The 27759-nt window shown below is 41.0% G+C and overlaps 1 protein-coding gene across 1 annotated transcript; it reads right to left on the bottom strand.

The window, feature by feature from the left end:
* Positions 1 to 148: 148 nt before the first annotated feature.
* Positions 149 to 20636, bottom strand: LOC104966519 (metastasis suppressor protein 1-like). Its single transcript, XM_010795705.1, has 13 exons — positions 20621 to 20636; positions 19397 to 19481; positions 17890 to 17981; positions 17675 to 17749; positions 16387 to 16398; positions 10978 to 11135; positions 10653 to 10760; positions 9763 to 9860; positions 9025 to 9244; positions 5859 to 6113; positions 5226 to 5378; positions 4900 to 5056; positions 149 to 4565 (listed from the first exon to the last, which is right to left on the bottom strand). The coding sequence occupies exons 1-13, from the start codon at positions 20634 to 20636 to the stop codon at positions 3919 to 3921; spliced, it is 2076 nt and encodes a 691-aa protein (XP_010794007.1). The 3' UTR covers positions 149 to 3918.
* Between the last annotated feature and the right edge of the window lie 7123 nt (positions 20637 to 27759).

The following is a 27759-nucleotide window of genomic DNA, read 5'->3' as shown; positions in this document are numbered from 1 at the left end:
TATTAATATAACAATCCATTGGCTCATATTTAAACTAAATGTTGCCTTCTCCAGTCTTGGGATATATCATTTAATTGAAAAAGTAAAGTATAATACAGATCAGTGGCATGTTGGAGAGTAAGGAAAAAACAAAACGCGTTCTAAGTCATAAGATGCACATCGTATGCTACGATTTTATTATTTAGCCAAAACAGCGAGTATACATAGAAAACAGGAGACAGTTAGGATTCAGGAAGTGAGCATCAAACACAGGGTCCTCAGGGCCAGAGGGAAAGGAACAGGTCGCACAGTAAGAAAATAAAAAAACATGACTTTAGAGACAGGTCTGTGTGTGGCAGTAACAGAGAAGTCTGGGTAATGCAGTCATTTGTTGTTTGGGGCTTTAATACTTTACTTCCTATTAGTCTCAAATGATGTCCCTTGATCTCCTCCTCCAAACTCTGTGGCCCTCAGGTTTTAATAAAAATTGTCTTGGCTCAGCCGTTGGAAAGGTGGTAATGACATCCCCCAAAAACTGTGATCATGTAACATAACGCCCCACCCAACACCATGACACTGTATGTTGGAACAGGATATACTTTTCATTTCAAAACTGGTCCTTCCCACTTACACTCCCAAACGTTATAACATCATTTTAGAGTTTACGTGAAAAGAAGGAAGCTGCATCAAGTCACAACTTCTCCCACATGTTTCATATTTACCTGTGAAACAAGTAGTTCAAATGAAACGGTGAAAATAAAAACCCAGGGCATCATTTAGCATACTGTAGGAAATTTGGGACACACACACACACACACACACACACACACACACACACACACACACACACACACACACACACACACACACACCCCTACCTGGAAGTGTTTCTGATCTAACTTTATCTAGCCGGATATTCTCAAGTGGCTCAATTTGGTTCTCAAGTTTGACATTGAGAATAACTTGTTGTACTAATGGATTTGATGGTGAATCACTTCTGTACTGCTCGGTGTGTGTTAGCATCACACACAGTTACTGAGTCCTGACAGGCTGGAACATTCAGCTTCATACGCTTTTCATCGCGTCAGCTACACGATTGTATTGGTTAACCTGCGTTGGAAAATGAAAATGGATATAAAAAAGACCGGCTTCAGTCTTCATAAAGGGAGTCAAACTGCTGTCACACTAAATCTGAAACATTTCTGACCCCTGTGGGGAAATGCAGCATCAAAAGACGGCCTCTAAAATGCATCTAGTAGAAGAAAAAGTAAAGGAAAAAATGTTTCCAGTAGAAAAAAGCAGATCATGAAATCCTTTGTTCAACTAAAAAAACACATGCATATTAAATACACTTGGTAATATGTTTTATATGCTCAACGGGAGTTTTAAAAACGTGTGAAGCCACGGAAACATGAGTGAAAACATTCAAATGAATAAATAATTGGACTTGTGATGGCACTCTATCAACAGTAACTATTCATTAGCAACAGGGAAGGTTCATCTACTCCAGCTTGGTACGATAATCACCCGCTGACACAAGTTGGTTCAACTCATCGGGCTAGTTGACATCTAGTAATACAAGTTATATATTTGTCGCAGTTGTACATGAATATCAGTGAACAGCAGTCGATGTTACCGTCTGTTTGAACAGAGGATTCTCAGTGGGGTCAGAGGTTGAACCATCTGGAGCCATGATGGAGATCTGGATCTGATAGCTAACAGACTTTGTTGTACTGCATCTGGACTATGTTCAGTATTTGTTTGAATGTTACACTGCTGAATAATACTACATTGGCTAGAGTCGAAATTGGTTTATTTAAACAAAATAAATATTGAAATACCAAAATTAGAAATAATAGAAATTCAATGTCTTTGTCAACATTATAATTACTTATTAAAAAGGTAAAGTTCTAAATATTATTCATTAAGAGCACTCACTATGTAGAATGGTTAATTTCAGCATCAATGATTGTGGGTAGCTAGAAGGGAAATGATCAAGTACAATTGTGTACAGAACTTGAGTACATATACCAAGTTTGATTCGCCCACTGTGTCCAATGCTAGCAGCATGAAACATGTCAGATGTCCTTTCAGCTAAAGACCTCCATCATGGCTGCCAGTCTTAAACCCTTGAGGAACTCACTTAAGGACTAAAGCAGGCTGAATTGAATACTAGTTTATATGTCCTACCTGTTTTCTTTCCAAGCAAATGCACACTTTATAGTGGTGCCTGTATTGGGAAAGTTAACTAAAAGTTACTGAATTTCATATTTTAGTATAGCTTGTAGTACAAAATATACTTTTTATGATCCTGCCATTTGTTCTCCCAACCATCAAAACATGTGAGTAAATCCATGTTGCTTGTGCCAGCCTGACACTGTTAGCAACCCTCATTAAAGATGTCATACTTGAACGTGCTATAATCCAGATAACTGCAGCACACTCTCCCAATGCTAAACTCATCCACAACTGTTAGCAAGCTGAATACTCCTCAGCACACTGGCTTCTCTACAGACCAATACACTGATCCACATTACTCTGATTACTATAGTAAGTGTATGCTAACACAACGTTGCTACGTAGCTGGTAGATTAGCAACATGTTAAAGGTTGAACAGGGACAGAGGGGTTAGAGAACCTGGAGGCCAACAACGTGTCACATCCTGTCTGTCTGCAGGAGTTCTTTCAAATAGTTGTTTCATCTATTTATTTAATTGACATGTATACATATTTTTGCACAGCTAACAGCAGACTTAATCTAGCACGTTGCAGGCTCCACAGTTCCTGATGTGCTACTATCGACACTGTTTATATCCACTGCTGGTACGACACATCATTTCGAAGCTGATTGTGTATACTGGGGCACACTTTAAGAACATGCAGGTTCATCTACTGACGGTGGCTTTGACTACCACATTAGCTGTGAGGGGTACACACCACTTTAATATGCTACCCTAACATATACAAATACTTTCAGTTTGTGTCAATGCTCAATTATTCTGTCAGTCACTCTTTATTCTCTATGTTTATACAGACAAACAGAATCATTTCATTTAAATAGAGAATATTTAAGTTAAATTTAGCGCACAGGCTTTTGGCACCTTCAAGTGAAAAGGGAGACTATGGGGATGTAAAAGGAGCGAATGGCAAACAAAAAGGTACAAACACACAAAAATATTAATATGTACAAATAATGATTTGATCTTTTTATAAATACTTCATCACACCTTCCAGCTCGCTGTTACCACTTCCACTTCTTTTCCTTCAAACCTCTTGTCCTTCCTTCCCAATACTACACACATTAACATTTACGTGATGTTTCATTAATTCATTTTTGCTACAAGAATATTCTTGTACAACTCCTGACACAAGGATGTCCTTTCACATCTTTCCTCTTATGTACTGAAGTTGCCCAGGGGAACTGATCTCGGATCAGCACCAGTATTCCTCAGTCAAGGGCAATACTGACAGTTTTAAACCTGGGAGAAGTGCTTCAGTCAGGTAAATGTGGCAATATGGTGGAGTTCTTGGCCTGAACAACACCATTGATACATTGTTGTTGGATCAATTCTAAAATCTGGGAGAAACTTGTATATTTGACCCAAATGAGTTTGATAGATTCCCTTTAGTTAGCATCAGTTATCAGAGAGATATCAAACCATCTACATAGGAGCTCTGATACCTAAAACTCTGTTTGGCAAAAGGTGATGGTGGCAATTTTCAGCTCATTTCAGCTCATGATCAAATATCCCTCAGAAGATGTTTTGAGTCATTTCAAATCTGATCCTTGATCAGAGTCGCTAGGCAACTTCCTCCTATCCTCTGCGTCCATTGATGTCAAAGTTGTTGATGTTTACTTTAAGTAATAACCATTTAGTGTCCCTCTAAGAGCGTCTTTGCTAAACGCAGCCAGGTCATTGGCTGAGTCCCCCTCAGAGTCTCAGTAAATGCTCGGAGCTGACCGGTCATTGGTGGACGTCCTCTTCAGCCTGACGCCTCGTCGGATAGCCACCAGAAAATCCTCCACCTCGCTGCTCTCCGTCTCCTCCAGGAGCTCCGGGAGAGGCCGGCGCTCCCACTCACACATCCGCCCCCCGGGCTGTGGTGGAGGGTCGGGGGGGTCCGAGCCCTCGCTCAGGTGCTGGGCCTCCCAGGAGCCGGACCTCGGGGACAGGGGCCCGCTGCAGCCTGGGGACAATGGTGTGGTGGGGGGGCTGAGCGGGGTTCGTGGAGTGTTTCCCTCCTCTGACGCTGCTCTGCTGGGGAAGCCGGGGTGGTCCGGCACCGTGGGGGTCTTCACTGGGATCATGGGAGGCTTGATGGGGATGGGCCCCAGGTTGAGGCCTCCGGAGGGCCGTCTCAGGTTTGGTTTGGAGGAGGGCGTCCGGCGGATGGTGGCGACCCCTGGGGTGATGATGGAGGAGGGGTTGCAGGGCAGCCCAGCGGTGGAGGCGGGCCGTTTGGACTGGAACATGCGGCGGTAGGACTGAGTGATGTCACTGTTCCTGGGGACGGTGCAGGATTTATCAAAGTCCTGGTGCTCCCCCTCCTGGTCCACCCCCACTGAGTAGTAGTCACAGTCTGACACTGGGAGGGGGCACAGAGCTCTGTTATTCACCTCACTTTTAATTGACTATGACTACTTTCTTATGACACACAACAATATCATATTTATAATAAAATATCTTCTAGATGCACCATACCATTTTTTGAGTACATGCTTTACTGTGTTTGTTTTTATTTATATATTTTCGACATACTATACTACATAGTTGTTTTACACACTAAATTTGCAATTCTTCCCCTTCATTTCTGACACACTATACCACAGCTGTGTGTGTGTGTGTGTGTGTGTGTGTGTGTGTGTGTGTGTGTGTGTGTGTGTGTGTGTGTGTGTGTGTGTGTGTGTGTGTGTGTGTACCTTGAGAGGGGATGGTGTCCTCTGAGCAGCAGGGGGTGTGTGTCTGGCTGCTGTACCCACTGGAGCCCTGCAGGGAGTCTCTGCTGGAGCCGCTGATGTCCAGCTGGAGGCCCCGGGCCAGGGCGCGGGCCAGCTCCTCGTGGGCCTCCCGGTCCTCCTGCAACATCACACACACACACACACACACACACACACACACACACACACACACACACACACACACACGTCAGATCACTTCAGTTACCAAGTTTCTATCTAATCAACAAGATGCAAATAATTCATGTGACCTGTGTTGACCCTTTTTATTGACATGAACAAAGTCTGACCTTGGCCGAGATCCCAGAGGGGCTCCCTTTAACCTCTCCTGGGGTGAGGTCAGCGCTGTGGTGGCTGCTGGGATCTGTAGTCTCCTTCCTGTCCTTGCTCCTCTTCAGGGTGTTCACCATGGACTGTTCATAAGGGCCCGGTTTGGCCCAGTCCTACAGACACCAGAGACAGTGCAGTGTTACACTGTTAACAAGTCACTGCAGACTGAATCATTGTCAGTCAAATAGTACATCTGTATCTACTGGAATAAAACAAGATTAAGAGAGAATACAAGGCAATATAATTAACGTTTCTGACAAACCTAAATTAAATGTGTATTTACAGACCACAGATCAGTAAAACCCTCATTTAGGAATTAGGAGAATTAGGAGAAATTATATTTGAGTGAAGAGAGAGGCTTTCTGTAATGTGTAATTGTTGTTTTAAGGTCTGCTTGTAAATCATGAAGCTGACAGACTAATAAGGGAATAATATAACACACAAAAGCAGACTAACGGCAGTGGGGTTTTGCAACACAGAAAGAAAGTACTATTGAAGAGAAGAAGACACTGTAATGATGAGATGAAACACATCTGAAGAAAGAAGGGAAAACAATGAAGGAGGAGGCCGGGGGGGCAGAACGAGGGTCAAACCTTCCAGGTGGGGACTCTGGATGAGGGGTACACTCCGGGCCCCGAGGGGCCGAGAGGCAGGCACTCTCCTGATTGGCCGGAGCCTGAGCGAGACCAGGGCCACGTGGGGGAAATGGACGAGTAGGAGGGCGAGGAGATGGGGGAGGTGGTGGTAGAGTAGGTGAAGTATGGAGGGTGGAGGTGGGGGGGGTCCTGGGCCTGCAGTACCAGTCCGTGCAGACAGAGGGCAGCGTGATGGTCAAAACCATTTGACAACTGAAGGGGGGGATGAGGAAGAGACACAATGCACAAATTAAAAAGGTGAGGGTGAGGACTGTTGAGGATGTGAAAACATGAAGAGGAGGTGCTACAAGGAGCAGGTCAGGGACTGTTCAGAGATCTGTTGTAGATGTATGTCAGCCTCTGCTAAGGCTCACAGGCAGACATGATCAGCTCTCAGGACCAATCTTCATAACTGACTGTTCCCACAGTCCAAACTGAACATGGGGACTCTCTGTTACTCTGCTTTAAATTACTTTGAAGTCTGTTTCCCCTGTTTTCATTCTGTGTTCTTCTGATTGTTTATTCTTTCATTTTTATTTTAGGTTATTCTATTCACCAAACAACATTATGTCAAATGTTGAATGATGTGTCAGGAGACTACTAAATCTGACACGCCTCATTTTCAAGAACCTCTTCATCAAAATACATAATAATAAGTGGATCTGATCAAATGTGTGATATACTGAATGGAGGTTCAACAGGCAGAGGCTTCTGCTGTTAAACAAACCCTGATGCTCCATGTGACACCTTCACACACAGGACAACAGACCTAACACACCTTAGCAAAGTGTGTGTGTGTGTGTGTGTGTGTGTGTGTGTGTGTGTGTGTGTGTGTGTTTTCAGATGTTCACCTCTTGGTTGTGTGAGGGTGAGGAAGGCTCCTCAGATAAAGCAGAGACACAGGACTGCAGCAGAGCCATGCAACACACACACACACACACACACACACACAGACAGACAGACAGACAGACAGACAGACAGACAGACAGACAGACAGACAGACAGACAGACAGACAGACAGACAGACAGACAGACAGACAGACAGACAGACAGACAGACAGACAGACAGACAGACAGACAGACAGACAGACACACACACACACACACACACACACACACACACACACACACACACACACACACACACACACACACACACACACACACACACACACACACACAGAGAGAAAGGCCAAGAAAAACAAATAGACAGAAACAGAAACATGATGCAGGTTAGTCATAAAAAGAGAAACTCAATGTAAGTCAGCAGAATAATTAGCAAGTCAAATGAAACAAACAATCAGCTGTAGCAGCACACACAGGAAGAAGAAGACTTTCGGAATCATCATCATTAACAACAAAACCATGTGTCTCCTTAGAGCAGGGGTCGGCAACCCGCGGCCCTTTAAGCCCTCTGCTCTGGCTCCCTTGAGCTTAGACAAAAATAAGAAGGAAATAAAATAAAAGTACTTGTAGGACTATTTATATTTTGTTGCATGGTTGAAAATGTTTCGTATCTTGTATTTTGAAGTGATACTGTGACACATAAATAAAAAACAAAACAGTTTTAATTAGGTCAACTAAAATATGCGTCACATNATTTTTTCCGGTTGTGTATTTTCAAATTCTAGCGCACACGAGCTGGTTTCTCCATTCTTACCTACCCTACCTTTAACTCTTTTTAGGGTGCAGCTATATGTTTTATTTATTTCAAAGTGGGCCCATTTTAATAATATTTTTTTTTCCTTCAAATGTGCAGAGGACTCCCCAAGTGCTGTGTTTAATTTATTTTAAAGTAGGCCTGTGTATTATTTGTAATTCTCCTTATAGGAGTTCTTTGTTTCTTATTAGAGGTTAACAGTTTTATATAATGTAATAAATAGCCTAATAAATGCAAAAAAACTGTAGTTTTTTTCTAATATAACAATAAATACAACTTTATTAGCTATCAAGCTATGAAATATGTTTTGCGGCTCCAGACAAAAAAATGTTGGGGAAAAAGGAGCAAAATGGCTCTTTTGGTCAAAAAGGTTGCAGACCCCTGCCTTAGTGTCATCGGGTTTGACAAATGCATACAAAATGCATTAGATATATATAATCCAACAAAATGTTGCTGCATCCAAAAAGAAAACATACATTGATGTATAAGAACAACCAGAAAAATATAGTCCACTGGAGTAACTGTGTTTCTTTTCTAAAAATGTATTTTGTTTAATTATTAGTTATAAAGCTACTTTTACTCCTAATAAATGTGCATGGTTGATGGAACAGGTAAAACAAGACAAACCTAAGGTGGGACAGCTGTATACCAGTTCAAGTGTAACAATTAAATACATTTTATTTTGTTAAAATTGGGTGAACTTAATTTGTCTCTTATTGGATTGTTTTACAATTCCAAACGTATACTGCCAAATTGAAGGCTTACATGGAATATTCTTAGTATTCATTTTGAATTCAAACATAAGCTTAACCTGCAATAACCTTGATTTAGACTACATCTCTGTTAGTTCAATCAAAAATAAACAAGTCCATCTGTATGTGAGATCACGCTACTATGACAACAGAGAAGCAAAGGAGAGGAAGAAGGGGGAGTCGGCTCAGACTGGGTTATAGGAGGTTGCATGCAACATATACACACACAGGCAAAGCACATACACAGATCAGTTGTGTGCTATAATATAAGCTTCTGACACACACACACACACACACACACACACACACACACACACACACACACACACACACACACACACACACACACACACACACACACACACACACACACACCTGATTGTATCCCTTTAGAGAAAGTATAACTTGCTTTTGTTTTCCAGAAATTGTCTGCAAAAAGTGGGATTCATGTTTAAAAAAAAGAAAGAAAGTCATACCTGGTTTGAACAGCTCCCAGGCTATAACAAAATGTCAATTGACGTGTCATTTGTATAGCTTAACAAATATATGAAAAAAAAATCACAATGGATGTGAAAGGCCAGGGATCTGATCAAACCCTGTTGAGTCTGCTCCAGGACCTCTCTCTGACGTCAGTAGCATACCGGAAGGTTCATATGGCAAGAACAGGCAGAAGAACAGTGTGTTTCAGTAAGATGGTGAACTCTGTCCTCACCTGGGAGCCGTCCGGGGGCATGGGTGAGGGGGACTTGGACTGGAAGGCGTCCTGGGAAATGAAGCCGGAGTCGTGGGAGGAGACCGAGGAGAGGCGGGCAGGGGCCTGCTGGGGGAGCACCGAGGAGGAGGAGGAGGCACGGTAACGGAAGTGGGAGGTGGGGGAGTGGCAGTGGGAGCCGCTGGAGCGAGAGTCGCTGCTGTTCACACTGTTCAGGCTGCTGCAGGGGGAGAGGGGGGTTACTGAGAAGCTGTTTGTGAAAAAAACAACTATCTTCATTTCAAATGGTGCCATCATTTAGTGCACACATGGTAGCATGTCACTATCACCATCATTCAAACATTTGCGCACGGAAATGCACAGGTAATTGTTATATATACTGATTTATCTTATTTATGTTAATATTTTATTCATTTTGTTCTTATTCTATGTTTCTTAAGTACTTCTTTTACATATGTTTATTTCCTGATTTTCAACATAACTGCCTTTACTTTTTTTAAATCAATTTACGTCAAGCACACATTTTCACATCAAATTCATGGATAAAACGCAGAGAACAGATGTCACTGTGTGCTGTGTGCACGTGTGACCATTACAGAGGGTTTCATCCCTCCCATTCTATCCATCTATCTTCTTTGAAATGTAAGTATTTAATGAACCAGAGAAATAACAGAACAGATCAGATAATAAATCAGCTGGTTGAGATGATGGGCAGTTTCTGTGGCCATGGTTACCAACCTGCACATGCTGGACTTCCTGGATACGGTGGTGCTGGGTGAAGAGGGGGGGGTCTGGTAGGACCAGGTGCACTCAGAGCCCTTCAGGTCTAAGATCACCTGGAGGGACAGAGGGGAGGGTCAGGAAAACTTCAATCATTTTTTTGGCCATTTATTTGTGTGGTTTTAGGCCATAAAAGACAATTATTATTTTACTATTTGTAATTGAACTCCCCCCTAAATGTTTTTGTAATGCATTGCCGCCACCACCATACACACTTCATCTTCATGTAGTGTCAGCTGCCAGACTGTTTAAGATGTTAAGATTACAAAACTGATCCAGTGTTCAAGTTGCTCCAACTGGCTCAAAAGGTGCAAGTTCAAAACTCTTTTGGTGGATATATTGAGTTGTTTGGGGTTTATTGATGGCCTGTAAACAGGTGGACTTAAAAAAACTAAACTCAATTGAGAATCTATTCCTGCATTTGACTTGCGCCATTGTGTCACATGTACTATTTATCAATTGTTTCCTTGTATATCTTAAGCTTATTGTATGTTGCACTGTTCGATAAGCCTTGGATGCACATGTCAGTACAACCTTTGAATCCCATCTCCAGTAGCTTTAGTTGTTCTCCCTGGGGTAGCTTAGCTGTACTTTCTCCCATTGTATTGTACTTAGCTCCCCAACACTGACTACTATATACGTACATTATTTATACTATTGTAATATATTGCACTGCTATTTTAGTGTCTTTTTGTTGTTAGTTTTATTGCTATTATTACTACAATGTTGAGGATTCATAACCAAAGATTTGACTCTCTTATACTTGAATAATTGAGATGAAACACTAAAGGAATCTTGGATGGATCCTGGGTCAGCAGATGTGTAGGTTCTCAGGTGAGGAGGTGTACCTGCTCGCTGGAGGGGGGCAGCTTGTGGGGGTCCATGGTCAGAGCCTTCAGGTCGTCTGTGAGGGTCTGGAGGTGAGTGATCTCCCCCAGCATGGACATCTCCTCCTCCTGACCACACACACAGCAACACGCTCAAACATGTACAACAAAACTTCCTCACTGCACTTTGTAAACAATCACCACCTGGGTCTTTAGCATGGAGGCGTGTGTGTGTGTGTGTGTGTGTGTGTGTGTGTGTGTGTGTGTGTGTGTGGACCTTAACTCCTCAGCTATAGATGCCTGTCTTAACACCCCATGGCCCTGCAGTCGGCCAGATGTGACTGACCACCACAGGCTTCAGCATGGTGACGAAGCAGCAGAAGCGGCTCCTCTCCTCCACCAGCGCCTTCCTCACCGCCTGCTTCTCCGTCTCCTCCAGCAGCAGGTACTTATCATTCACTTCCTGCATGGCGCTGTCCAGCTGAGGCTGGAGGTCCCCGCGGCCTACACACACACACACACACACACACACACACACACACACACACACACACAGTTATAATTGTTATAAATAAATAACATAACTACAGTAAATAAGTGAAAAGCTGTTGCTGCCAAAAGGAGCAGAACATTTGGAAGTGTGGGAAGAGGTCCGAAGCATCTGAAACAGTTAGTGATAGCATCAATCTCTCTATTAATCAAAAGAGTGAAGAATATCCACCACCGTTTCTCAGAGCAAAAGTCAAAATGAAATTCAGGTTTTCTCGAAACATTATTCAATTAAAAACCACGTTACTTATTAATTTACAGTTGTTCAACTAATCGGATACATTTCAGCTTTACTGACGTGATAACAATAAATCATTATTTATTTATTTGATATAGGCGCCTTTCGAGGCTCTCAAGGTCGCCGTACAAACACATTAAAAACAAGATACACAACACAACACCAGCATAAGAAACATAAACAAGACAATGCAGTATATTTTGATGAGGTCAGATATTTTCAAGTCAAAGGAAAGTGGACGTTGTAAAGGCCCTAGTGATGAAAGGTCCAGAGGAAGGTCTTCTTCACTGACAAGGATTTGGCATTAATGGCTGAACATACTCTGTATAATGGTAAAGAAATCTAATGTAGTGCACTAAATCATTATCCAGGTATTAGAGGTGAGTGAGAAAGACAGAACAAGAAATAGAGAGCATGAAATCATATCTTTACTTTACTTCCATTAAACAGGACTTTAGTTTCAAAAGGAGCAGCAAACCCTGAACCTCTTCAAAACATTAGTTAGAGCCTCCCTCAAACCTCTAAGCTACATTACATTCAGGGTAACAACCAGCTGCTGACATCACGCTAACACTCCACATTATTCATTTTGTGAGCTTTCAGAGATGTTAAGAAAGAGGATCTTATTTCTTTCTTTATTAAATGATCACCTCCACTGGAACTGGATGGACATCTTTTCCACATTTGTCCAACAAATCCCACAACATTTTTTGATAAAAGAGTGAACAGTTAACGCAATTCCACAGAGCCACTTTTATTGCCGTTTCTCCATCCACGTCACATTTGAGAAGCTATAAATAAATCAACTAATCATTTAACAACTGTCGACTTCTTTATTGTTCTTACGAGGGTTTCGGGGAAGAATTTCCTCTCTAAGACGATCATTTGGTAATCCCATCGTCTGTTCTTTACAGACATAAACATGTAATTAAAGATCTTTAGTTCTCCAGTAAGATCCGAGGCTTCTGTGGTCGGCCTGAGCGCAGCAGGCTCAGCCGAGGCTTCTGAGATACAGAGAGGGAAGAGATGGCCGAGAGATCCTTCAACACACAGGAATGTCATTACTGGTTTCCCGCGGAATTTAAGCAACCAATCCCGAGGGCAGAAGATCCAACTCAAGCATTTATCTCTCCAGCTCTATCTCCTTTCATTTTGTAAGCGTAGATACTAAACACTGACAATTTGTATACATATTTTATATTCTGTTAATTCACACTACATGTTTAAATTGGCCGTTGTGCATGGCCAACACAGCTGACTTGAACGCTCACTGTACATATTGAATGAAGGATTACAACATGCTGCTGACACTGAGCATGACCTCATCTGACGTTGAAAAAGAAAGACAAAGGCAGCCTTGCCATTGTGAGAAAGACAATAAGAGAAATGAAGAATGTTGAAGTGCAGATGGCTGGAAGATGCAGACATCATGGTCCGAAGTTCAGTTTGACTTCCATCACAGCAAAGTGTGAGTCACACAGAGAACACAACATGTACAACTACGACTCCAACAACTATTAAAGAGGCCCTGTTATGCTTTATGGGGTGTCCCTTTCCTGTAGTGTCTTGTATGTTTTTCTGCATGAAAATGGTCTGCGAAAGCTAAAATCCCTGTGTTCCCTCCGTCTATGGTTCCCTTCCACGCACTCATCCACTGTCTGAAACGCCTCCATTGGACTCCTTTGTTTACCTCAATAACATTATGACATCACTATGTAACGCTAGGCTTCTATTGACTAGCGCTCCAATACAGTGTACTTGATAGGCTAATGGGCGGGACATCTCTAAGCGGTTGACCATCACAACAGAGCCGGCCAGCTAGCCAATCAGAGCAGACTGGGCTCTGGTTTCAGACAGAGGGTGAAAAGAGGTGCTGCAGCACAGGCAGTATGAGAATGAGAAAGAGCTTTTTGAACATTAGAGCATGGAAACATGTCCCAGTAGAGACACTACATACTGATATGACCCTGAAAATGTGTAGAATATGTCCTCTTCAACAAAAATGCTAAAACAAATGGTTCGCCATATGGCTCGAACTGCAGACAGCCAACCAAAATATCCGACCAGCCAGAAATCCACCAGACTTTCCATCAGTCAGATTGTTAATTGTTCAGGAAACTAATCAGGCATCATGACCCACTTAATGTCATGTGGCACTCAATCTGGGTTAACATCTAATCCATACTGTGTGTGAACTCTGTATAGCTTCATTTTTTTAGACCAACTTTGTTAATTTAATTGTAATATTGTGTCCCTCGCTCCACGCTGATCATTGAACATTAATGCAACAGAGATATTTGTCCGGTTTAAGGTCTTTGTCAAGGACACATGTGCATGTAAAGAAATGATCAGACTCAATTATATGTTTATTTACTGTCAGTACAAGGCCAACAAATCGACAGTCAATGGGAAAATTGTAGCATGGAACATTAGAGTTCTCTAGTTTGTACTGCAATTACAGAAAAGCAGTTTCGTGTTTACAAATACGATCAATGCAGAAAGCCAACTGGGGTACTTAATAATGAATAATCTTGATAATTATCTTTGACATGATTCAGACAGATGGCAAAGGGAACTCCTCCCTCCATCACTCTCCATCTCATTCATCCCCTTCATTTTAACTTCATCCCTCTCTCATTATATTGATTTCTTTCCAACATTTCCCTCTTTGAATCTCTTTTTCCTTCGTAACATTCATTCCACTGCAGAGGGAGTTTCCTATCGTGCAGTAATAACAGTCTGGAAAGGCCCGACAACCAAAGCAGACTTGACCACATCTGAGGTTCCTCTGGGGTCAATCCTGGGCCCTGTTTGTTTTGTCTTAAAGGCTCAATTCAAAGCTGGAAGCCATCGAGTTCTTTGTCGGCTGGAACAACAGGCTCTTGTTTCCACTCATAATACGACTCGTTTTAGTTCGATGAATCCGACTGGAACTACTTGTTCTAGAAGTAGAGGACTCATTGGCTCTTTATTTGTGGTTCTGTGCAGCTCAGTGTGTAGAGCAAAGTAATAACACTGTCATAGAGGGCCTGATCCCGTCAAGCTGTCAGACACTCTCAATGTGATGCATAAACGTGACAAATTACAGGCTAATTTTACACATATGTTCTGTGTGGGAACATGATAACTACCCTACTGTGTGTGATCCAACCAAGGGGCCCCATCTGGAGTGAAAAGTGAAGTGCCTTTAAACTGCATTCTCTTTAATAGCAAGCAGGGGGCGCCTTCACTGCATACACTCTTCCCACTCTGGTCCAAAAACCATCACTTCTGGCTCCAAAAAAGCCAAGATGGCAAACATCCAAAAGCCAAAATGCCAAACCAGGATGTTAGCATGATAAGCTAATTAGCAGTAAACCCAAATCACAGTTGAGGAATAGAAACGTTGACGTGATGATTGTCCTGGATTTAACAATTCAGAGAATCAACAAAGCCACTACAATTCACCCTGTTGGGGACATGTGTGTGTGTAATGTATTCAATTTTACCGCAATCCATCTAATAGTTGTTGAGATATTTCCCTCTGAAACACATTTCTGGACAGACCAACACTGACATTCCTAGAGCTGCTAGCATAGCTAGAAATAAGCAAGAGGCTATACAGGAACATCGCAAACTACATACTGTATAGAGTGTGAACTGCATAATGCTTTCAAAATTAACAATTACATGTGCCCTAACCAGCAGACTGTTCACACTGAAGTAAACACGACCAACACGTCTTCTCACATATCGATCACAATGCTAGCAATCTTAGCTACAATTGAATGAGAATTGTTTATCACAAACGTAAATCAATAATTCCTTTTGAACTCAATGCAATATGTTTCAGTAATATTTTAGGCAAATTCAATGTATTAAATATTTAAGTGTTCAATAGGTTTTCCACAGAACATTATGTGAGCTCCCGTGTTTTTCCTCTTATCTGCACCTTAACAAAACTGGCTGTCTTCCGTTGTCATTTTAAACGGTTGATTGTTCAAACTATCAGTCAGCCACTGGACAGCCTGCGATATACTTTGGGGTGGTTCATGATGTCCGTTTGACTAGAAAGTCATGCTCACTAGTTTACGTTGGGACATTTCTCACATGTCATAGTCTGAATTCACATACTATGTATTGCAACCCATACTTACATACATCAGCAGTATGTATAGTCTTTGATTACGAACACAGACTGAGGTTTTCAGTGTTTTCCTGTATTATCTCATTGCAGTCACATTTGTACTGATGTTATAGAAGCATCGTTTCTAAAGGACCTGAAAAACATCTTGAGCATTTCTGTATGACATTCCTCGTTGCTTATTGTCCAACATATATAAAATGATACCACTATATTTGTGACAAAGATATCAATAACCAGGCTGTATCATGCTTTAATATTCCATATTGTTGTATAGTTTGTGAGTTACCCAGCTGTGTTTTGTTGTGGTGGGATTGTGCCACAATATATCATGTTTTACAAAACGAGCTGGGGAAATCCTTCTCTTTGAGCCTCAGCGCTTTGTTGTGTTCAGGCTTCGGTTATGTGAGTCACACAAACATCTAAACAACGTGGGAACATTTTTCAGCCGACCAAAGCAGGCTGGATAGGATTTTGAAAGAGAGGCGCAATGTGTTCTCTGACTTTCTGATAACATCTAACAAACCATCACTTTCCGTCTTGTATTCACCATGATAATACATTCAATATCTGCGTACCTCCACCGCAACATTTAAGCCAAAACCATCATAGTTTTATACTAGTGCTATATTAAAGCCAAACTAGACTGAAAGTTCAGGGGATTTTTACAAAGGACAAATACAAGAAGATACCATTATTAACACTGAACAGCTGAGTATTTCCAAATAAAATCTGTAATGAAGGGTCATAGGTCACAGGGTCTTGACAAGAGACACTATTGTACCTGTGTCTTTACAATAATCATGCATAAAAGTAAAAAGCAAGGGAGTAGAAAAGCAGCTTACCAAATACATCAGCTGGATGGAGCAGTGCATGATGGGACACCACAGGAAGGGAAGGAGGCACATTGTTGGAACAGGAAAAAAATCATTAACTTTAAAATCATCACATATCTAGAGTCGGAAGAAGTACTAGATTGTATCTTTTTACTTAAGTAAAAGTACTCATACAACAGTGTAAATGTACTCTTTTCAACCTAACTTATTAGGTATTTTAATGAAAGTACTTATGTGTCAGAATCTAAATATGCTTTAAAGGTCACCTATCATGCTATTTTTAGGCAATAGCATAGGTCTCAGATATATACAAAAATATAAAAAACATGTAAATGAAGTGTTTTGGTCAAGATACCAAACAGATCACCCATTCTAGCCATGCCTCATATCCCTCTATTTCTCTTCCCGTTACAAAAGTGCTGATTCTGGGTTTAAGAGGGGGCGGAGCTTATGCCGGCTCATGCGGGACCTGGCAGATGTCTAAAATGCTGCGGTGATGAAACGCAAGGATTATTAGATCAAGGATTATTTCTGAAACAATATGGAGCTCAAAGGCTTTCTCTCTTGAAGGTTTACCACAAGGTGAGTTCCTTTTTATTTCCTGCTTCTTCACACACATTCTCTCTCCAGTACAGCTTAGTTCTGAATGTTAGCGATCCTAATGTAAACAGAGACTATTACGTCTAAAACACGTCGGGAATTGTTTCTGATACAGCGATGTTTCTGATGTCATATCAGATGGCAAATCTGGATCAGCTCCATTTTTAGAGATTTGCGCACGGAGGAAAAGAGAGGGTTATATTATCTGACACTTTGTGAGTTCCCCGACACACCTGGGACACATATTCATGTATAAAAGACATCAAAAAGTGCATTTTGCATGATAGGTCCCCTTTAAATTCTAAATGTTACGGACGTATTATGCACAATTGCCTGATTTAGAATCTTATTTATTTTAACGCAACTTTTTTTAAGAATCAATTCTGATTGGTCAATTATAACATTCTTCGGTCTATTTATATTAGCATCAAGTAATTATACTTAATTACATTTCAACACTGCTTCTCTTCATAATAATTTCAATACCACACATGATTAAATGATTCCACTATAATACTTCCACATGAATACCACTAATAATGTAACTATGACACACTCATAATAAAATCATTCCAATCCTTCCAACTCTTTCAAAAGAGTGTTATTACTAAATGAAATATGTTTTAGGCCGAATGACACTTGATATATAATGATAATAATTGCTCATAAGTGACCACACACTAAAGAGATTGCAAACCTTTCTTAGCTTTCTTCTGCAGCTTCAGAGTGTCAGACGATCTCTTCTTGATCTCCTGACGGGCCTTCTTGTACTCTGTGGAGAAACACAAAAATAAATAATAAAAGATATGTCTCAGATATTCACATAAATATATAAATAGGGAGATTCAGAAAGAACACCCAGACGTTGGACACACATAAATAGGGGCATGGTGTCTGTCTGTGTTTGTCTACCTTTGGCGTGGTCTTTGTCCAGAGTGTTGGAAACTCTCTTCCACTCCTCCATCTGTTCCTGTAGAGGGTTGATCAGACAGTCCAGAAACACCCTGTGGACACACACACACACACACACACACACACACACACACACACACACACACACACACACACACACACACACACACACACACACACACACACACACACACACACACGTATCTTGATTTCAGCGCATTGTAGCATGTGGAATTATATGTTTGATCAATGTAATCCTTTTCATCCAACTGATGTCATTAAAAACAAAGATATGCACTTGCCAATGGTATTTTAGTGATGGAAAAGGCTAGCCATATCATTTATGGTTTCACTTTCAATGATATATGATACTTAGAAGACGCCAAGAGCAAACTAATTGGATAAGTCAGAATAGCGCAGTGCCCTTTTTTAGTAAATATGAAACTACGACTTCATCAGAAAGTATCAAGTATTTATAAAACACATTTGAAAAGGATTTAAGTAAGGTCAGAGGAAATAACAGCAATTAATTCACCAAAAAAACAAAACAGTTCCACTTCTGAATACAAACCTACGCCCTTGTATCCTAAGAAGGCTTAGCTCGTCTAGAATAATTCATGAACCCAAGCCTCACTACAAAAAGATGATGATACTTTAAAACTAGGATCAGACAAAACATGCCGTATGATGAAACTTTGCTGTTAAATAATGCAGCAACTAAAGATTATTTTAATATTTATTATTGATGAATGTGCCGAAAATGCCAATCAAAGTTTCAAGAGGCAGCTAACAGGGCCAAAGTGTAAAGAGAAGGGTAAAGGGGGGCTAAGTAATTCTGAGCTAACTCCTATCTTTTAGTAAATACATATGTCGATATATTCACACAATAGGCTTGTGCAGTTATTGAAATGTCCTTTTTAATGGCAGGAATCATTGAAGTAGGTGTTAGGCTACTAAAATAGGAACAGTTTGACGTCAATCCTAATCTTTAGTGGACACCTTTGTTTTTGGAGACTAGACATGAATACTTGTATTTGTTGCATTGTCCATGTTCTGCTTTTATTTGCCAAGCCTCTAAAAAAACCTACAGTGTTGTTAGACATCAGTTCCAGATTACAGCAGCCTTTTTGAGTTTTCCTGTATTTTTGAGGTAAAATAATGTAATTCTTCAAATAATTGAGGCAACCAATTAAATACATATTGCAATAGATCAGAATACTACATTTGAACTATAATGATGAGGTAAGATGGATGAGATGTGATGGTGAATGGAAAGCTAAAGCAGGAGGAAGAGGAGGAGCAGGCTGCCATGGAGAGGGGGGAGGAGATGCTACACCTGTTCACCACACTCACATTTCTCTGCCAGGATGTCAGCCCTCAGGACTCAAGTGTTAATTATGCAAATGTCTTAAATAGAAAGTGTTTCTATCTTTGTGTCTCTTTTATTTGAAAGCAGTGTCTCTGTATCACAGCATGATAACAGTACCCAGCCCTCAGATGAACTCACATGGAGAACTGGCGCAGTTTGGTCTCGATGCTGCGGTGCCTCATGCACATCCTGGTGAGGGCGGAGCCAATGTCCCGGGTTCCCCCTGGAAACAAGAGGGAGACAATCTGTCAGACCAATGTGTCAAACTGTGCCTGCTGCCTTCTGGAAGCTCTTTTTTAAGGGGTTAAAACGCTTAAAAATGAAACTGAGATTGATCAAATTGCACAATTAAAAAAAATGTTTTGCTTATATTCTGAAGTCTGAAATCCATGAAGCAAGCTAAAAAAAGGTTGTTTTTGAGGAGATTATTTTGTTGATATATAGAATAGAAATGTGTTTTCATGTTCCTAAAGAGGCCCCATTATGCTTTTATTGTGTTCCCTTTCCTGTAGTGTTATATATAGGTTTCTGTGCATGTAAATGGTCCTCAAAGGCTAAAATCCCTGTGTTCCCTCCAGAGGGAGTTTCTATCCCACACACTCCACCCCTGCCTGAAACACCTCCATTGGACTCCTTTGTTTACTCCTGTAACATAGTGACATCACTATGTAACACTCCATCTCCTATTGGCTAGTGCTCCAACACATTGTACTTCTTAGGCTAAGGTTCGGGACATCTCTAGGCGGTTAACCAATCCCAATAGGGCTGGCCAGCTAACCAATCATAGCAGACTGGGCTCTGGTTTCAGACAGAGGGTGAAAAGAGGTTCTGCAGCACAGGCAGTATGAGACAAATAAAGAGCTTTTTGAACATTAAAGCATGGAGACATGTCCCAGTAGACTAGAGGAACAAAACACAAATATGAACCTGAACATGAGCAGAATAGGGCCCCTTTAAATATTACTCCCTCTAAAATTCTATAACAGAGTGGAGAGAGACTTGTATACAAACTCGATAAACATTATCGTAGTCATTAGTTACAGGAGGAAAGAGGGACAACAAATAAGAGGTTTGATAACTTTAAGTAGAGGTTACAAATTAGGAGTTTGGATTTAGTTTCCAGAACAGCAGCCCTGAAGCTCACAGGGACTTCTAAATGTGTCCCTTGCCAAAGGACACTCCAGCAGGGTGGAGGCAGTGTGAGAGCTCCCGGAGGGGCCAGATGGTCGTCCTCTCTCTCCCACAGACAGAGCACTCCCTCCTGGGGGAAAGTTCACCGGACCTCAGCCTGTCATCCTGGAGGATCAACAACACCTCCAACACACTCCACTCCAACACACGCTAATGTTTGTGTTAACATACTTCTGAAGACCTTCATAACTGCATGCAAGGTTCATACAATCCAACCTATACATCGGGCCTATTCAACTGGCGGCCCGCGGGCCAGATGCGGCCCAGAACCGACTCCCGAGTGGCCCAGCCTCCCGTAGCCAAATTCCTACACTAGTACAGACCATGAACGCAACACTCCGCGTTGCATAGAAACCACCAAACCAGCACGTTTTTTGAAAGTACATCTAGTGGTGCTAGTAACGGTGGTCCTATGATAGCAACTCTAAAACATGTCTCTCTCAACTCTGAAGCGGAAACAGAGACAAAACGGTCATTGATCTTGTGGAGCAGATCCAAGTCAAGCTGGACCTTTTCGCGACCGACTTGAGCACGGGTCGGATACTGCATTTTCCGATGCTCCCCAAACACATCANAGGAGGAGGCGAGGGAGCTTTGTATAGCTATACACATAACATCAATGTAGGTTAACAAAAAAAAAAAAGAAAAAAATTCAGTTTACACCGATTTCACTCCTAATTCTATTTGTTCTTCATGAAATAACTATGTTAACCCCTTTACAAATCAAAACCTTTATTGACCACTAACTACCAAAAATTGCATTTCTATCCTGTTATTAATGCATTGAAATCGTGATTCAAATGGCCCGCAACGAACTTCCGGGAACTTTCTGAGTCTCTCTGAACCACGTGACGATCAAGCATTTTGGACATCCGCTGTCGCAACTCTTCTCTCTACATGGCGCTGGACCAGCCAATCAGAATTTACCTTCTCGAGTTCTCTGATTGGTTGGTTTTGTGGCACATTTGTAACGCTGTGACAACTTGAGCAAGCGCAGGCAAAGCTGAGCGCGCACAGGCTGGAGAGGTCGAGAGAGCGAGGGAGAGAGAGCGCGTGCAGCGGTCTGCTTGCGCACGGAGCAGGAGTTTTATGAGAGAAAATATATTTCTCTGTGCTCAAAAATGTTCAAGTGCGCGCTCCATCGCATTTTCTATGCTCAACATGTTTCATTGCGTGCTCAGGATAGAGGCACAAATATAACGCCATAGCCCAGGCCTATTCAACTGGCGGCCCGCGGGCCAGATACGGCCCAGAACCGACTCCCGAGTAGCCCAGCCGCCCGTAGCCAAATTCCTACACTAGTACAGACCATGAACGCAACACTCCGCGTTGCATAGAAACCACCAAACCACAACGAAGCACGTTTTTTGAAAGTGCATCTAGTGGTGCTAGTAACGGTGGTCCTATGATAGCAACTCTAAAACATGTCTCTCTCAACTCTGAAGCGTAAACAGAGACAAAACGGTCATTGATCTTGTGGAGCAGATCCAAGTCAAGCTGAACCTTTTCGCGACTGACTTGAGCACGGGACGGATGCTGGATTTTCCGACGCTCCCCAAACACATCACATCTCCGGCACAAATCACGGATGTGATGACAGATTTCATTGCGAGGTTGAAAGAGAACTTTGCCGGTCGATTGGATGGACTTGCTCTGCCCACAGAGGTGATGATGGGCTTTGCCAGAGACCCCTTCACTGTTGCAATAGAAGGGGACGTATCAACCAGAGCAAAGGAAGTGGTCCCCTGCATCGACAAGGGGAAATATACACTGGAACTTATTGACATGCAGCGCACTAACGGGCCAGCGAAGTTTTGGAGTGATGTCAAAAAACAGCAGTTCCCTAACGTTCAGAAAGTAGCGATCTGTGTGCTCAGTATGTTTGGATCAACATACACATGTGAATCAAGCTTTTCACACATGAACTCAATCAAAAGTAGCACTCGCTGCTCCCTGACTGACAGCACTCTTCACCAATGTCTTAGGATTGCATTGCATCCTATGAGCCAAAAATCACTGCTCTTGTTCAAAACTAAAAAAATGTCCCTTCTCCCATTGAGAAAGTCAGCGATGACAAATCACAAATGAGGTGATAGTAAGCACCTAGTTTACTATAGTAGACGTGTAGTGTAGTATTCATTCATATAGTTACCCGTATCCCTTGTTATGGGTTTGTGCACTGAAGGGTTTGACAGTTCTTTCTGTATTCATTTAAATGCACTTTGTAATGTGTCTGGGTCAAATGTGACCAAAACGTATGATTTTTTTGTTATTACTTGAAAAGTGAAAAAATAGTATTGCTACAGTACTACTCTTTGAGTTGCATTGGAGCTCTTTAGCTGTTTTTTTTGTATGTGAGGACATTTATTAAGACTGCTATTATTGTATTCAGTAAATGCACTTTGTGATGTGCCTGGGTCAAAAAAAATAACCTGAATATTTGACTCTTAAAGCAAACAAATGTAATGCTACAACTGTGCACTTTTTTTCAGATTCTGTTAAATTAATGCTAATTTGTTGTGTTTTTATGCACTTTTTGACCTACCTTTGTTAGATGAACAATGAATAAAAATTGCATGTTTTTCATCGCAGTATAATGTGTTGGTTTAAAATGTGTCATTACCCGCTTTTTACAGGCCGCTGAATGTCTGGCCCAGCTGAATTTTGTAGTTATAAAATCTGGCCCAACTGAATGTGTAATTGAATAGCCCTGCCATAGCCCTTATGCCAGTGTGGAAACATTTTTAGTTTATCCAGTTTATGTTTCAACAAGGTATCAGGTTGGCCATGACAATTCAGTGTATCTGTTTATGTTAATTATTTGATTAAAAAAAAAGAAAAAGTATTGAAAGGGATCTCAAATCATAATGTTTTGTAATTTGTAACACAGAAGTATTCAAGGAAATCCAAAAGTTATTGAAAACAATTCTTACATTGACTTTTTAAGACTTGAAAAGGCTTAAGACTTAAGACTACAACTGTAATAACTGAATTATATATAAGTAGGTAAACTGAGGTTATATTCAGCATGAGTAACCCTTGAAAATTATGAAATCTTTTATTTTGAGGTATTGAGCAATCCACAGCTAAAAAAGGTTTGTTGTCCACTTTGTTGTGTTGTAATGATATGCCAGAAGAGTTTTAATGTGATTTTCTGGTTTGATATTGATGTGTCTTGTCAGAACTTTTTACATAAAAACCCAACAGCTGTCTGCTGTGTAACTGACATGGCTATTTGTTTGAGTGGCAGATAAGCTAAGTTGAATTCCATACACACAAATATCCGTACAATACTCAGGGAAACTTTACAGTGTTAAAAAATAAGCCTCACGGCTTGGATTAACTCCGCACAAAAATGTCACCAGTGATTGACTTATTTTGTTTATCAAACTGATTATTCTATTTATCTCACACGGATTTCTGTATGGTGCTGTTTAATGTAATGTATTGTTTTTTTGTGGTTGCTTTTGAAACACAAATTCAAAAAAGTTTGGGGACCAACACTCCTCCGGTACGAACGAAAATATTCTCGTATCACTCGGAAATGTTCGGGTGATCACGTAGTTGCCGTCTTTCAAAAATAAAAGAATGAAGTCTCTGTGGGAGTGACCCCACTATAGGATGATCTGTATCTCGTGGGATGACAGCAGCATGTCATTATGACAGGTCGTCTCGGCTTCTCATAGGCCTGATCCTCATATTTTTACAGCTCCATACTCTGCCTCAAGTGGCCACATCACACGGATCATCTGCAGAGGCCTGGAAGAACGAGTAAACAGCCACCATGCTGTTTGTTGTTGCTTTTAAAATGCATCCTCCATTAGTGAGGCACAATACAACATCCCAGTAGCCCCCCACAAGTGTGTGTTTATATTCCACTTCCATTACGTCTCATTAATAAAGCATCCCCTACTCAGACAATGTTGAAGAGCGACCATTCTTTATCACGCTACATGGCTGGCATGTTGGATGATGGTCTGACTGTTCTGTTCTTGTTATGGTTGCACACTGAGACTGCTATACTGGATTCTAAAAGTACATTTATGTAACAAAATTACAAATTTCATCCCACCATTCTTCACTTATATCACCCTTAACTGCTAGCTTTCTGACTTTTTTCCCACTTTTCTGAGAATACGATCAAAACACATAAAATATTACTTTTAACGTCAAATCACCCTTATGTCCCTAAAGAGAGATATACAGAGTCTAAAAGACTTGGCCCTCCATGATTTAACACATTGACAATAGGGTGACCAGATGTCCCGCTTTGCGCGGGACTGCACAGTATTTTCACGACTTTTGGTGCGTCCCACAAATTGAGACGATGTCCCGCATATTTCATTTTGATTGGCTAAAACGCTTTTCTAAAATCAGCTTTATCCAATGGCTGTTGAGAAAGCAGGGAAGGCTATCATCACAGGGGTGTGTTTGCTGTCAATCAAACTGTAACACACGGCGGGCGCTGGTCAAGTGTTAACCAATGAGAGTAACTCACTCACACACGCCCCGCCGCGGCGCCGCCAAACAACAACAACGAAAGTCAGTCAATAACGCAGGCGACGCAGCAGGTTATGGAAAATGGAGGAAACTGAAACTACAGGCAAAAAGAAAAGAAGATGCACATACAACAAATACTGGGAAGACACTTACCCGTGGGTGAAGCCAGTGCAGATTTTTTTGCAATCTTTGCAAGAGTAATTTTTCAATTTCACATGGCGGTGAATACGACGTCAAAAGACACAGAGAATGCGATTCTCACAAGAAACGTGTCGCTCAAAAAGAGAAATCCCACTCTATGGAGACATTCCTACTCAAACCAAAAAATGATGGCCACTCAGACAAGGTAACAGCAGCAGAAATAACAAGTGTTTACCATACAGTGCAACACTCCCAATCATACCGGTCAAATGACTGTGGTAACAAGCTAGTGCCGACCATTTTTCCAGACTCTGAGATAGTAAAGAAAATGTCATGTGGTCGTACAAAAGCAGAGTCCATAATAACAGATGTGCTTGCCCCTGCCTCTGTGGAGAGTTGTTTGACAGAGTTAAAGACACGAGTGGTTCTAGGTGACAAAATAGCCCACACATTTTTATTTTATGTATTATTATGTTTTTGTTCCCTCCTGGCCAGTTTTAATTTGTATTTATGTTTTTATTTTATGTATAAATGTATGTTGTCCCTACTTTTACAGGTAATACACTAATAATAATAATGGATTACATTTTTTATTTGAGCGCTTTTACAGGTGCTCAAAGCACTTTACAAATACACATTACACATATTATTAGAAAGAGTCATTACTGTGGACATTACCCACAGGAGCAAATGCGGGCAAAGTGTTTTGCCCAAGGACACAACGGCCTGACACAGTGGCGGCCGAGGCGGGATTCGAACTGGAGTTCACCAACGCCCCTTAATCTGATGACCAACCACTGCGCCAAGGACATAGCGTGTTGGTCTATGTTTGATAATCTTGAAGTAGCCGAAATACACCCTGCGAGCCGGTTTCGAATCCCGCTCAATCCCTTGTATGTCAGAACATGCATAAATGTAAAGGTGGAGCTATTTATTATTTTACCACACTTTTGGGTAGGTTGTGTATAAAATCAATGGATCATTTAAGTTCTTAACCATAATCATTCGTGGTTCATTGTCTGTTTATATTATTGTACTTTGTAACAGAATCTAAATCTTCAAAGTAACTCAGGTTATCAAATCAATGAGGTTCAGAGTCAAATCTTGTAGTGAAATGTAGTGAAGTATGCAAGGAAGTACATCATTGTACAGTACTTCTATAGATGTACTTAATATAGAATAGTACTTAGAATATAAGTAATATGACAAATATGTATGAGGATTATTGTTATGTTGTGCATTTATTATTATAATTACAACTTTTAATAAATGTATTAAAACTTAAGAACAAAGTATTAAGTAAATATAACAATAATGAAAGTGAAATATGATGATGAAATATTCAAAACAGAAACATCCATACTTTTTTATATGTATTTATATATTTAAAACTACAGTAATAATAACAACAATTCTTACAATATGTATAGTAAAGTGTAAAATAAATACTAATAACAAGACCAACAGTGCAAAAACAGTACAAAATATAACAAAGTGAAACATATATTAAAGTGAAAAAGTTGCAAAATAAATAACAAATATTTAAAAGAAGTTAAAAACACAGAAACATCCAAAACTGTTTTATACGTGCTTTGAGGTCACAACAACATTGTAATACCAATATAAACAATAATAATAATAATAATAAAAGTGTACCATATATAACATAACTAACTAAACAGTGCCATCAAATGTAAAGAAATAAAGTGTCAAATAAATAACAAACTGACCCACCTGCTCACAACATGTGGCCTTTAAGGTGCATCCCCTCTCTTTTTTTTCCCATACCCTCTTTGCTCCAGCACAGCCCTCCAGTCCTCATAGGACTGGGTCTCGGATTATTGACAGTATCAATTGCCAAAGTACTGTAAGTGGGCTGGTGGCTTCCTGTCTTTGTTGCACTTTTTGCAAATGATGGCGTCTGTCTTTTTAACATATTTTATTTTGCCTGACCCAGATTGCTCCCTCTCCTCTTTTCTTTTCCTGTACTGCTGTGTGGTGTACGGCACGTTACTCTGACTGGATGTTAGCGCCTGAGTAGCTGATGGCAATGGCATGTTGAGAAGCATCATCTGAGAGCTTCAAGGCACAACCTGTGAGGGTTCCAGGCACTTGAGGAAGCTGCACAGATGGTACCATCATGTATGTTGTTGAGAAGGGTGGAGTCGGTGCAAGGAAGGGAAGAGCATAGTATGGAGGTGGTGGTGGGACCTTGGAGATGGCCACTGGTTGGGATCTCTTCTGGAGCTTTGCCTCACCAGCAGTGTTTGGTGGTAGAACAAAGGTGTGAGGCTCAGCCAAACTGCCAGGAAACAGAGATGTCCCTTTCTGCATTGCCACAAGAAGCTTCTCAGGTCCTGCCATGGGAGCGTCAGGAGCGGGGATACCCTGCTTCAGGACCTGCTGTTCCTGAGACCTGCAACGCCTGCTGAACCTGCGGAAACATGAAACAATCAATATTAATGAACAAAAGGGAATATTTGTAATTGAAAAAAGTTGGGATTATTTTGAACAGTAAATCATTATTGGGTAAGTATTACAGTGTAAGTATACATGCTTTGCAGTATATGCAGTATGCTTATTTACTCACCATTGTGTGACAGTTGCAACATTCACTTCTGGAAGCTGGATGGTGTCTCAGTCATCACCTTGGCGTTGGTGATCACGCA

The sequence above is a fragment of the Notothenia coriiceps genome, unplaced genomic scaffold, assembly GCF_000735185.1.
Source record: "Notothenia coriiceps isolate Sejong01 unplaced genomic scaffold, NC01 NC01_scaffold00037246, whole genome shotgun sequence".
NCBI lineage: Eukaryota > Metazoa > Chordata > Actinopteri > Perciformes > Nototheniidae > Notothenia > Notothenia coriiceps.
Note: the sequence above shows the minus strand (reverse complement) of the source record. Positions and strands in the feature narration are given on the sequence as shown.

Coding starts and splice junctions, on each gene's coding strand:
- LOC104966519 (XM_010795705.1), bottom strand. Junction 17,750..17,889: donor GGACAAAGACCACGCCAAAG/GTAGACAAACAC, acceptor GTTTCTCCACAG/AGTACAAGAAGGCCCGTCAG. Junction 5,057..5,225: donor CCTCTGGGATCTCGGCCAAG/GTCAGACTTTGT, acceptor GTGATGTTGCAG/GAGGACCGGGAGGCCCACGA.